Here is a 13,945-nt window from a genome sequence, read left to right on the forward strand (position 1 = left end):
CCAAAATCTCATCCCAAAAAATCCTTCTCATGTCCCAAAATCTCATCCCAAAAAATCCTTCTCATGTCCCTCCCAAAACATCCTTCTCATGTCCCAACATCTCGTCCCAAAAAATCCTTCTCTTGTCCCAAAATCTCGTCCCAAAAAATCCTTCTCATGTCCCAAAACCTCATCCCAAAAAATCCTTCTCATGTTACAAAATCTCATCCCAAAAAATCCTTCTCATCTCCCAAAATCTCATCCCAAAAAATCCTTCTCATGTCCCAGCCTCTCATCCCAAAAAATCATTCTCATGTCTCAACATCTCATCCCAAAAACTCCTTCTCGTGCCCCAACATCTCTTCCCAAAAATTCCTTCTCATGTCCCAAAATCTCATCCCAAAAAAATCCTTCTCATGTCCCAAAATCTCATCCCAAAAAATCCTTCTCATGTCCCAGCCTCTCATCCCAAAAAATCCTTCTCATGTCCCAAAATCTCATCCCAAAAAATCCTTCTCATGTCCCAACATCTCATCCCAAAAAATCCTTCTCATGTCCCAGCCTCTCATCCCAAAAAATCCTTCTCATGTCCCAAAATCTCATCCCAAAAAATCCTTCTCATGTCCCAAAACCTCATCCCAAAAAATCCTTCTCATCTCCCAAAATCTCATCCCAAAAAATCCTTCTCATGTCCCAACATCTCGTCCCAAAAAATCCTTCTCATGTCCCAACATCTCATCCCAAAAAATCCTTCTCATGTCCCAACATCTCATCCCAAAAAATCCTTCTCATGTCCCAAAATCTCATCCCAAAAATCCTCTCATCTCCCACTTGGACATTGGGCAAGGGGAAACTGGGCAGTGTTGTCCTGCTCATCCCTTTTCCCCCCATCCCAAGGGCGGTTCAGGGTGGGTATTGGGAATAATTTCTCCCTTGGAAGAGGATTTAAGGATTGGAACCATCCCTGGAAATGCCCAAAATGTGGTAATTGCTGACCTGGTTTAATGGGATTTGTTGGGATTTTTTGGGATTTGTTGGGAGCTTGGATTGTTCTTGGAGCTTTCTCCATTCTGAGATGATCTGAGCTTGAGGAGGGACAGCAGAGCTGTTCCTGTAGGAACAATTTCTCCATTGGAGGAAGATTTAAGGACTGGAACCATTCCTGGAAATGCCCAAACACCAGGAAATATGGCAGTTGCTGACCTGGTTTAATGGGATTTTTTGGGATTTGTTGGGAGCTTGGATTGTTCTTGGAGCTCACTCTGATTCTGAGATGATCTGAGCTTGAGGCAGGGACAGCAGAGCTGTTCCTGTAGGAACAATTTCTGCATTGGAAGAGGATTTAAGGACTGGAACCATCCCTGGAAATGCCCAAAAACCAGGAAATGTGGCAGTTGCTGACCTGGTTTAATGGGATTTTTTAGAATCTTGGATTGTTCTTGGAGCTTTCTCCATTCTGAGATGATCTGAGCTTGAGGAGGGACAGCAGAGCTGTTCCTGTAGGAACAATTTCTCCACTGGAAGAGGATTTAAGGACTGGAACCATCCTGGAAGTGCCCAAAAACCAGGAAATGTGGGTTAATGGGATTGTTGGGATTTGGTGGGAGCTTGGATTGTTCTCGGAGCTGTCTCCAGGTGCAGGATGATCCCTCAGAGCTGTTCCTCTCTGTGCCCCCAGAGTCTGTCAGACCCCAACAATTACCACGAGTTCTGCCGGCTGCTGGCGCGGTTGAAGAGCAATTACCAGCTGGGGGAGCTGGTGAAGGTGGAGAACTACCCCGAGGTGATCCGGCTGATCGCCAACTTCACCGTCACCAGCCTGCAGGTACAGCCTGCCCCCCTCCTCCCTCTCCTCTATTCCCTGTTCCCTTTTCCATTTTCCCTCTTCCCTCTTCCCTCTTCCCTCGTCCCTCTTCTTTATTCCATTTTCCCTTTTCCCTCTTGCCTCTTCCCTCTTCCCTATTCCATTTTCCCTTTTCCTTCTTCCTTCCTCCCTTTTCCCTGTTCCCTTTTCCATTTTTCCCTTTTCCCTCTTTCCCTTTCCTTTTCCCTATTCCCTTTTCCATTTTCCCTTTTCCCTCTTCCCTTTTCCTTTTTCCATTTTCCCTCTTCCCTTTTCCATTTTCCCTTTTCCCTGTTCCCTTTTCCATTTTCCCTATTCCCTCTTCCCTATTCCCTATTCTCTCTTCCCTTCTCTCTTCTCCTTTTCCTTCTTCCCTTTTCCCTCTTCCCTTTTCCCTTTTTCCCTTTTCCCTTTTTCCCTTTTCCCTTCTCCCTTTTTCCCCTTCTCCTTTTTTCCTTCTCCTTTTTCCCTTCTCCCTTTTTTCCCTTCTCCCTTTTTCCCCTTCTCCCTTTTTTTCCCTTCTCCTTTTTTTCCCTTCTCCCTTTTTTCCCTTCTCCCTTTTTTCCCTTCTCCTTTTTTTCCCTTCTCCTTTTTTTCCCTTTTCCCTTTTTTCCCCTTCTCCCTTTTTTCCCTTCTCCTTTTTCCTTCTCCCTTTTTTCCCTTCTCCCTTTTTCCCTATTCCTTTTTCCCTTCTCCTTTTCTTCCTCCCTTTTTCCTTTTTCCCTCCCTTTTCCCTTCCCTTTTCCCTTCCCTCCCCTCTCCCTGCCCTCAGCATTCCCTGGAAAACACAGCAGGATCCTCTCATCCGGGGCATTTTTACAGAAATCATCCACAAATTCCTGGATGGAATCCATGTGGGAAGGCAGAGTTGTTGCCATGCCTCCAGAGGCTTTTCTATATCCTGGCAGGGAATTAAAAATACAAGTAAAATTAGGTTTATTTTAGGATTCTGTCTCACTTCACTGTTGCTGTGCACTCAGAAGGGGAATATTTGGAATATTGGGATATTCCCAATGAATTTTCCAACTCAGAGCCACAGCCCTGCACAGGAGAAGGTTTAAAAACCAAATCCCTTTGTTTTTGGAGTTGGAATTCCTGGCAGGCAGCTCAGTGTGTGGGAGCTGGGGGAGGGCTGGATTCAGCTCCACGTCCTGGAAATTTGGGATTTTCTCCCAAAGTTCCCTGAGTGCTGGAATGGCTCTGATCCAGGAATGCCCTGGAATTCCTGGGGAATTTGGCAGCCAGTGCAAGGTGCAGCCAGCTGAGCTTGAAATCCTTTCTAACCCAGAAAAACTCGAGTCAAACCACACAAATCCTGAATCCTTGGCTTGCTTTCCATCTCCTTTCCCTCTGGAAGTTCTGGGAACTCTCTCCCAACAGCGTGCCCTGAAATTCCTGGGGAATTTGGTAACCAGGCCAGTAGAAGGAGCTGAGCTCTCAATGCCTTTCCAACCCAAATTCTGTGGGGGAAACTCAAACCAAACCACACAAATCCTGACTCCCTGCTTTGCTTTCCATCTTCTTTCTCTCTGGAAGTTCTGGGAACTCTTTCCCAGTAGTGTGCCATGAAAATCCTGAATAATTTGGCAGCTAGGCCAGTGCAAGGTGGAAGGGGCTGAGCTTTAAACCCATTCCAGACCAAATTCTGTGGGGGAAAAACTTAAACAACACAAATCCTGACTCCTTGGCTTGTTTTCCTTCTCTTTTCCCTTTGGAAGTTCTGGGAATTCTCTCCCAACAGCGTGCACTGAAATTCTGGGTAATTTGACAGCCAGGCCAGGGGAAGGAGCTGAGCTCTCAGTGCCTTGTAACCAAAATTCTGTGGGGGAAACTCAAACCAAACCACACAAATCCTGACTCCCTGCTTTGCTTTCCATCTCCTTTCCCTCTGGAAGTTCTGGAAATTCTCTCCCAACAATGTGCCCTGAAATTCCGTGGTAATTTGGTAACTAGGCCGGTGGAAGGTGCAACCAGCTGAGCTCTCAATGCCTTGTAACCCAAATTCTGTGGGGGAAACTCAAACCAAAGCACAGAAATCCTGACTCCCTGCTCTGTTTCCTTTCTCCTTTCCCCCTGCAGCACTGGGAATTCGCCCCCAACAGCGTGCAGTGAAATTCTGGGTAATTTGACAGCCAGGCCTGTGGAAGGAGCTGAGCTCTCAATGCCTTGTAACCCAAATTCTGTGGGAAAACTCAAACCAAAGCACACAAATCCTGACTCCCTGCTCTGTTTCCCCACATGCAGCACTGGGAATTCTCTCCCAACAGCGTGCATTGAAATTCTGGGTAATTTGACAGCCAGGCCAGGGGAAGGAGCTGAGCTCTCAATGCCTTGTAACCCGAATTCTGTGGGGAAAACTCAAACCAAAGCACACAAATCCTGACTCCCTGCTCTGTTTCCCCACCTGCAGCACTGGGAATTCACCCCCAACAGCGTGCACTGAAATTCTGGGTAATTTGGCAGCTAGGCCGGTGGAAGGAGCTGAGCTCTAAATCTTTTCTAACCCAAATTCTGTGGGGAAACTCAAACCAAAGCACACAAATCCTGACTCCCTGCTTTGCTTTCCATCTCCTTTCCCCCTGCAGCACTGGGAATTCGCCCCCAACAGCGTGCACTACCTGCTGAGCCTGTGGCAGCGCCTGGCTGCCTCGGTGCCCTACGTCAAGGCCACGGAGCCGCACATGCTGGAGACGTACACGCCCGAGGTGACCAAGGCCTACATCACCTCCCGCCTGGAGTCCGTGCACATCATCCTCAGGTCAGCCCCAGCCCCTCCTGGCTGGCCCAGCTGGGAAATGTGGGGAAAAGTGGGAAAAATGTGGGAAAAGCGAGGCTGTTCCTCCTGGGTGGCTCGGCAGCCAGGCCTGTAATGGCTGGAAGGTGGAAGGGGCTGAGCTTTAAATGCCAAATTCTGTGGGAACAGCAAACACAAATCCTGACTCCCTGCTCTGTTTTCCTTCTCTTTTCCCTCTGGAAGCTCTGGGAATTTGCTCTCAACAATGTGCCCTGAAATTCCTGGTTATTTGTAACCAGGCCATTAATGGCTGGAAGGTGGAAGGAGCTGATCTTGAAACCCCTTCCAGGCTAAATTCTGTGGGAAAAACTTCAATCAAACAGCACAAATCCTCATTCTCTGATTTGTTTTCCTTCTCTTTTCTCTCTGGAAGTTCTGAGAATTCACTTCCAACAATGTGTCCTGAAATTCCTGGGTAATTTGGCAACCAGGCCAGTGGAAGGTGCAACGAGCTGAGTTTTAAATGCCTTGTAACCCAAATTCTGTGGGAAAAACTTAAACAACACAAATCCTGACTCCCTGCTCTGTTTTCCTTCTCTTTTCCCTCTGGAAGCTCTGGGAATTCCTCTTAACAGTGTGCCCTTAATGGCTGGAAGGTGCAGTGAGCTGAGCTTTAAATTCATTCCAGGCCAAATTCTGTGGGAAAAACTTAAGTCAAATAACATAAATTTTATCTCCTTGCTTTGTTTTCTGTCTCTTTTTCCTCCTGAATTTCTGGGATTTTGCTCTCAACAATGTGCTCTGGAGTTCCTGGGTAATTTGGCAGCTAGTGGAAGGTGGAAGGAAAAATGCTTTAGACTCATTCTGTGGGAAAAACTCAAACCAGACAAATCATGACTCTCTGCTTGTTTTCCATCTCTTTTCCTTCTGGAACCTCTGGGAATTTTCTGGCTACTGAGTGCTCAGAAATTCCTGGGTAATTTGGCAGCCAGGGGAGGACTGAGGGAACTGAGCTTGAAACCCTTTCCAGGCCAAATTCTATGGGAAAAACTCAAATCAAACAACACAAATCCTGACTCCTTGGATTGTTTTCCAACTCTTATCCCTCTGGAACCTCTGGGAATTTTCTGACTACTGTGTGCCCTGAAATTCCTGGGTAATTTAGCAACCAGGGAAAGGTGGAAGGAACTGAGCTAAAACAGGTTTATTTGGGAGCAAATGGATTCCTTCGAGATAAAATGGATTTTCTTGGGGAGAAAATTAATTTATTTTGAGGGGAAATTGATTTCTTTTGGAGAAAAAGGATTTATTTAGCAGAAGATGGATTTATTTTGGGGGAGCTGTCGCTCTTCCCAACCCAAAGCATTCTAGGATGCTGAGGTGCAGCTCCCAAAGCAGAGCAGGGCTTGCTGGCACTCAGGGCTCCATTTCCCTGTCCTTGTGGCAGGGATGGCCTGGAGGACCCTCTGGAGGACACGGGGCTGGTGCAGCAGCAGCTGGACCAGCTCTCCACCATCGGGCGCTGCGAGTACGAGAAGACGTGCGCGCTGCTGGTGCAGCTCTTCGACCAGGCGGCCCAGTCCTACCAGGAGCTGCTGCAGAGCGCCAGTGCCAGCCCCATGGACCTGGCCGTGCAGGAGGGTCAGTCAGTGCCCTAAATCCTACCCATAAATCCCATAAATCCTACCCCAAATCCCATAGATCCCATCCCAGCGCCAGCGCCAGCCCCATGGACCTGGCCGTGCAGGAGGGTCAGTCAGTGCCATGGATCACATAAATCCTATCCCATAAATCCCATAAATCCCATAGATCCCATCCCAAATCCCATAGATCCCATCCCAATGCCAGTGCCAGCCCCATGGACCTGGCCGTGCAGGAGGGTCAGTCAGTGCCCTAAATCCTACCCATAAATCCCATAAATCCTACCCCAAATCCCATCAATCCCATCCCAGTGCCAGCGCCAGCCCCATGGACCTGGCCGTGCAGGAGGGTCAGTCACTGCCATGGATCACATAAATCCTATCCCATAAATCCCATAAATCCCATAGATCCCATCCCAAATCCCATAGATCCCATCCCAGCGCCAGCGCCAGCCCCATGGACCTGGCTGTGCAGGAGGGTCAGGCAGTGTCATAGATCCCATAAATCCCATCCCAAATCCCATAGATCCCATCCCAAATCCCATAGATCCCATCCCAAATCCCATAGATCTCATCAATCCTATCCCAGTGCCAGCCCCATGGACCTGGCCGTGCAGGAGGGTCAGTCACTGCCATAGATCCCATAAATCCCATCCCAAATCCCATAGATCCCATCCCAGTGCCAGCCCCATGGACCTGGCCGTGCAGGAGGGTCAGTCAGTGCCCTAAATCCTACCCATAAATCCCATAGATCCCATCCCATAAATCCCATCAGTGCTATCCCAGATCCCATAGATCCCATCCCAGTGCCAGCGCCAGCCCCATGGACCTGGCCGTGCAGGAGGGTCAGTCAGTGCCCTAAATCCCATCAATCCTATCCCATAAATCCCATAGATCCCATAGATCCCATCCCAAATCCCATAGATCCCATCCCAAATCCCATAGATCCCATCCCAGCTCCAGCACCAGCCCCATGGACCTGGCTGTGCAGGAGGGTCAGTCACTGCCATGAATCCCATCAATTCTATCCCAAATCCCATAGATCCCATGCCAAATCCCATAGATCTCATCCCATATTCCATAGATCCCATCCCAGTGCCAACCCCATGGACCTGGCTGTGCAGGAGAGTCAGTCAATGCCATAGATCCCATCCCAAATCCCATAGATCCAATCCCAGTGCCAGCGCCAGCCCCATGGACCTGACTGTGCAGGAGGGTCAGTCACTGCCATAAATCCCATAAATCCTATCCCATAAATCCCATAGATCCCATCAATCCCATCCCAAATCCCATAGATCTCATCCCAGTGCCAGCCCCATGGACCTGGCTGTGCAGGAGGGTCAGTCACTGCCATGGATCCCATCAATCCCATCCCATAAATCTCTTGGATCCCATCAATCCCATCCCATCAATCCCATGGATCCCACAATCCCATCAATCCCACAATCCCATAACCCCGTGTGTGTGTCCTCCCAGGTCGCCTGACATGGCTGGTGTACATCATCAGCACCATCCCATCAATCCCACAATCCCATCAATCCCATCCCATGTCCCCTCCCCAGGCCGGCTGACGTGGCTGGTGTACATCATCGGTGCCATCCCATGGATCCCACAATCCCATCAATCCCACAATCCCATAAATCCCATAACTGCCTGTGTCCCCCCAGGCCGGCTGATGTGGCTGGTGTACATCATCAACACAATCCCATGGATCCCATAATCCCATCAATCCCATCCATCTCGTCAATCCCACAATCCCATAAATCCCACAGCCCCACAAATCCCATAACCCCGTGTGTGTCCCCAGGCTGCCTGACGTGGCTGGTGTACATCATTGGCACCATCCCATGGATCCCACAATCCCCTCTGATCAATCCCACAATCCCATCCATCCCACAATCCCATCAATCCCATCAATCCCATGGGTCCCACAATCCCACAAATCCCACAATCCCACAAATCCCATAACCCCATAACCCCGTGTGTCTGTCCCACGTGGCTGGTGTACATCATAGGCACCATCCCATGGATCCCATCAATCCCACAATCCCATAGATCACACAATCCCACAATCCCATGGATCCCACAATCCCATGGATCCCACAATCCCATCAATCCCATCGATCCCATCCATCCCACAATCCCACAATCCCATCAATCCCATGGATCCCATCAATCCCACAATCCCATGGATCCTATCCCATCAATCCCATAAATCCCACAATCCCATAACCCCATAACCCCATGTGTGTCCCCCAGGCCGGCTGACGTGGCTGGTGTACATCATCGGCGCCATCCCATGGATCCCATTAATCCCACAATCCCATGGATCCCACTATTCCATAAATCCCACAATCCCATCAATCCCACCATCCCATGGATCCCATCAATCCCACCATCCCATGGATCCCATCAATCCCATCAATCCCATGGATCCCACAATCCCATAAATCCCATAACCCCATAACTCCTTGTTCCCCCCAGGCCGGCTGACGTGGCTGGTGTACATCATCGGCACCATCCCATGGATCCCTTAAACAATCCCATAAATCCCATAAATCCCACAATCCCATAAATCCCATAACCCCATGTCCCCTCCCCAGGCCGGCTGACGTGGCTGGTGTACATCATCAGCGCCATCCCATGGATCCCATCAATCCCAATCCCATAACTCCCACAATCCCACAACCCCATAACCCCATGTCTGTCCCCAGGCCGGCTGACGTGGCTGGTGTACATCATCGGCGCCATCCCATGGATCCCACAATCCCATAAATCCCATAAATCCCACAACCCCATAACTCCCACAATCCCATAACCCCACAACCCCATGTCCCTCTCCCCAGGCCGGCTGACGTGGCTGGTGTACATCATCGGCGCGGTCATCGGCGGCCGGGTGTCGTTCGCCAGCACGGACGAGCAGGACGCCATGGACGGGGAGCTGGTGTGCCGGTGGGTTCCGGGATAACGGGATAACAACGGGAAAACGGGAACACGGGATAACGGGAAAACAGGATAACGGGAAAACGGGATAACGGGAACGCCCGGCCGGGCAGGGAGAGGGAGCTCGTGTGGGATGGTGGCTGTGGGACGTGCTGGGAATGTTGGGAATTCTTGGGAATACTGGATTTGGGAGTATGGGGAATTCTTGGGAATATTGGGAATAACTGGAAATATTTGATTCAGAAATATTGGGAATTCTTGGGAATACTGGATTTGGGAGTATGGGGAATTCTTGGGAATATTGGGAATAACTGGAAATATTTGATTCAGAAATATTGGGAATTCTTGGGAATACTGGATTTGGGAGTATGGGGAATCCTTGGGAATATTGGGAATAACTGGAAATATTTGATTCAGAAATATTGGGAATTCTTGGGAATACTGGATTTGGGAATATTGGGAATTCTTGGGAATACTGGATTTGGGAGTATGGGGAATTCTTGGGAATATTGGGAATAACTGGAAATATTTGATTCAGAAATATTGGGAATTCTTGGGAATACTGGATTTGGGACTATGGGGAATTCTTGGGAATATTTGGCTTGGAAATACTGGGAATTATTTGGAATATTTGGTTCAGAAATATTGGGAATTGTTGGGAATATTTGGCTAGGAAATACTGAGAATTATTTGGAATATTTGGCTGGGAAATACTGGAAATTATTGGGAATATTTGTCTTGGAATTATTGGGAATTCTTGGGAATACTGGATTTGGGAGTATGGGGAATTCTTGGGAATACTAGACTTGGAAATATTGGGAATTGTTGGGAATATTTGGCTTGGGAATATTGGGAATTCTTGGGAATACTGGATTTGGGAATTCTTGGGAATTCTTGGGAATACTGGACTTGGAAATATTGGGAATTATTTGAAATATTTGGTTCGGAAATACTGGGAATTATTGGAAATACTGGATTTGGGAATATTGGGAATATTGGAAATTATTGGGAATTATTGAGAATTCTTGGGAATACTGGATTTGGGAATATTGGGAATTCTTGGGAATACTGGATTTGGGAGTATGGGGAATTCTTGGGAATATTGGGAATAACTGGAAATATTTGATTCAGAAATATTGGGAATTCTTGGGAATACTGGATTTGGGAATATTGGGAATTCTTGGGAATACTGGATTTGGGAGTATGGGGAATTCTTGGGAATATTGGGAATAACTGGAAATATTTGATTCAGAAATATTGGGAATTCTTGGGAATACTGGATTTGGGAGTATGGGGAATTCTTGGGAATATTGGGAATAACTGGAAATATTTGATTCAGAAATATTGGGAATTCTTGGGAATACTGGATTTGGGAGTATGGGGAATTCTTGGGAATACTGGGAATAACTGGAAATATTTGATTCAGAAATATTGGGAATTCTTGGGAATACTGGATTTGGGAATATTGGGAATTATTTGGAATATTTGGTTCAGAAATATTGGGAATTGTTGGAAATTTTGGGCTTGGGAATATATGGCTGGGAAATACTGGGAATTATTAGGAATATTTGATTTGGGAATATTGGGAATTCTTGGGAATATTTGGCTTGGAAATACTGGGAATTATTTGGAATATTTCCTTGCTTTTCTCCCCTTTTCTCTCATTTCTCCCCTCTGCTTTTTCCCTCCATTTTCACTCCCCTTTTTCCCAATCTTTTCCCCATTTTCCCTTTTCTCCCCCCTTTTCTCACCTGTTTTTCCCCTTTTCTCCCCTCTTTTCTCCCCCATTTTCCCCACTTTTTCACCCCTTTTCCCCCTTTTCTCCCACATTTTCTTCCCCATTTTCCCCCCTTTTCTCACCTGTTTTTCCCCTTTTCTCCCCCATTTTCCCCCCCATTTTCCCATTTTCTCCCCCATTTCCCCCCTATTTTTCTCCCCCCTTTTCTCCCCCATTCCCCCATTTTATTCTCCTCCATTTTCCCCTTTTCTCCCCCCTTTCCCCCCATCTTCCCATTTTTCTCCCCCATTTTTCCCCCCCATTTCCCCATTTTTGTCACCCATTTCCCCCCACATTTTCCCTTTTCTCTCCCATTTTTCCCCTCCCATTTCCCCATTTTTTCCCCCACATTTTCCTTTTTTCTCCCCATTTTCCCTCCTTTTCTCCTCCCTTTTCTCACCTTTTTTTCCCCTTTTCTCCACCCTTTTCCCTCCCATTTCCTCATTTTTCCCCATTTTTTCCCCCATTTTCCCTTTTTTCCCCCTTTTCTCCTCTTTTCTTCCCCCTTTTCCCTCCCATTTCCCCATTTTTTTGTCCCACATTTTCCCCCCATTTTCCCAATTTTTCCCCTTTTCTCCCCTCTTTTCTCACCTGTTTTTCCCCTTTTCTCCCCCATTTTCCCCCACATTTCCCCTTCCCCCCCTTTTCCCCCCCCTTTCCCCATTCCCCCACATTCCCCATTTTTCCCCCCTTTCCCCCCCATTTCCCCATTTTTCCCCATTTTTTTCTCCCCCCTTCTTCCCCCCTTTTCCCTCCTTTTCTCCCCCATTTTTCCCGTTTCCCCCCCTTTTTCCCCATTTTTTTCCCCCCATGTTTCCCCCCCCGCAGGGTGCTGCAGCTGATGAACCTGACGGACTCGCGGCTGGCGCAGGCGGGCAATGAGAAGCTGGAGCTGGCCATGCTGAGCTTCTTCGAGCAGTTCCGCAAGATCTACATCGGGGACCAGGTGCAGAAATCCTCCAAGGTACGGCTGGGGCGGCTCGACACCTGGGACACACCTGGGACACACCTGGGACACACCTGGGACACACCTGGGGACACCTGGGACAGCTGGGACACACCTGGGGACACACCTGGGACACACCTGGGACATCCCATTTGTCAGCTGGGACACACCTGGGGACAGGTAACACACCTGGGACACACCTGGGACAGCTGGGACAGCTGGGACACACCTGGGACACACCTGGGACACACCTGGGACAGCTGGGACTGCTCAACAGCTGGGGCAGCTGGGACACACCTGGGACACACCTGGGACACACCTGGGACAGCTGGGGCAGCTCAACAGCTGGAACAGCTGGGGCACCTGGGACAGCTGGGACACCTGGGACAGCTGGGACACCTGGGGCAGCTGGGACACCTGGGACAGCTGGGACTGCTCAACAGCTGGAACAGCTGGGAGAGCTGGGACACCTGGGGCAGCTGGGACACCTGGGACACCTGGGGCAGCTGGGACACCTGGGACAGCTGGGACTGCTCAACAGCTGGAACAGCTGGGAGAGCTGGGACACCTGGGGCAGCTGGGACACCTGGGACACCTGGGGCAGCTGGGACAGCTGGAACACCTGGGGCAGCTGAGACACCTGGGACACCTGGGGCAGCTGGGACACCTGGGACAGCTGGGGCAGCTGGGACACCTGGGACACCTGGGGCAGCTGGGGCAGCTGAGACACCTGGGACAGCTGGGACACCTGGGACAGCTGGGGCACCTGGGACACCTGGGACACCTGGGGCACCTGGGGCACCTGGGGCAGCTGGGGCAGCTGAGACACCTGGGACACCTGGGACACCTGGGGCACCTGGGACACCTGGGACACCTGGGACAGCTGGGGCAGCTGGAGCAGCTGGGACAGCTGGGACACCTGGGACAGCTGGGATGCCTGGGACACCTGGGACACCTGGGATGCCTGGGACACCTGGGACACCTTGGGCACCTGGGACACCTGGGGCAGCTGGAACACCTGGGACACCTGGGACAGCTGGGACAGCTGGGACACCTGGGACTGCTCAACAGCTGGGACACCTGGGACAGATGGGACAGCTGGGACACCTGGGACACCTGGGACACCTGGGGCAGCTGGGGCAGCTAAACAGCTCAACAGCTGCAGTCCAGGGTTTTCCTGGCAGAACAGCCCTGCTCTGCTCACTCCTTACTGTGTCCTGGTTATAAAGGGGCTAAATCCCCTTTGCTGGGATTTTCCCTCCTTTGAAATCCCATTTTCCAGGATTGAATCCTTATTTTACCTGGAATTCAATTCCATTTTCTGAGAGTTCTCCTGGAATTCAATTCCATTTTCTGGGATTTTTTTCCTGCTTTTAAATCCCAATTTCTGGGATTTTCCCTCCTTTTAAATCCCAATTTCCAGAATTAAATCCTTGTTTTACCTGGAATTCAATTCCATTTTCTAAGAGTTCTCCTGGAATTAAATCCCAATTTCTGGGATTTTTTCTGGAATTAAATTCCATTTTTTGTGACTTTACCTCATTTTACTTGGAATTAAATTTCGTTTTTTGGGATTTTTCCTCCTTTTAAATATCATTTTCCAGAACTAAATCCTCATTTTACCTGGATTTCAGTTCCATTTTCTGAGAGTTCTCCTGGAATTCAATTCCATTTTCTGGGATTTTTTTTCCTCCTTTTAAATCCCAGTTTCTGGGATTGTCCCTCCTTTTAAATCCCAGTTTCTCAGATTTTCCCTCCTTTTAAATGCCCTTTTCTAGGATTAAATCCTTATTTTACCTGGAATTCAATTCCATTTTCTGAGAGTTCTCCTGGAATTAAATCCCAATTTCTGGGATTTTTTTTCTGGAATTAAATTCCATTTTCTGTGACTTTACCTCATTTTACTTGTAATTAAATTTCATTTTCTGGCATTTTTCCTCCTTTTAAATCCCAATTTCCAGGATTTTCCCTCTTTTTAAATCCCCTTTTCTGGGATTTTTCCTGGAATTAAATTTTTTCCTCATTTTACCTGGAATTCAGTCTCATTTTCTGAGATTTCTCTTAAGAGTTAAATCCCATTTTC

At 48.6% G+C, this 13,945-nt stretch overlaps 1 protein-coding gene across 1 annotated transcript in view; it reads left to right on the forward strand.

The window, feature by feature from the left end:
• Nucleotides 1-13,945, forward strand: part of XPO7 (exportin 7) — a gene marked incomplete at its 5' end in the record, with an annotated part of 75,098 nt that overhangs the window by 26,429 nt on the left and 34,724 nt on the right. The window contains 5 exons of the mRNA XM_056508615.1: nt 1,658-1,804; nt 4,408-4,580; nt 6,004-6,197; nt 9,043-9,148; nt 11,745-11,880. Of these exons, the coding sequence (XP_056364590.1) occupies nt 1,658-1,804; nt 4,408-4,580; nt 6,004-6,197; nt 9,043-9,148; nt 11,745-11,880 (756 nt within the window). The remainder of the gene's footprint in view (nt 1-1,657; nt 1,805-4,407; nt 4,581-6,003; nt 6,198-9,042; nt 9,149-11,744; nt 11,881-13,945) is intronic.

Source organism: Oenanthe melanoleuca, chromosome 22, assembly GCF_029582105.1.
Source record: "Oenanthe melanoleuca isolate GR-GAL-2019-014 chromosome 22, OMel1.0, whole genome shotgun sequence".
In the NCBI taxonomy this organism is placed as follows: Eukaryota; Metazoa; Chordata; class Aves; order Passeriformes; family Muscicapidae; genus Oenanthe; species Oenanthe melanoleuca.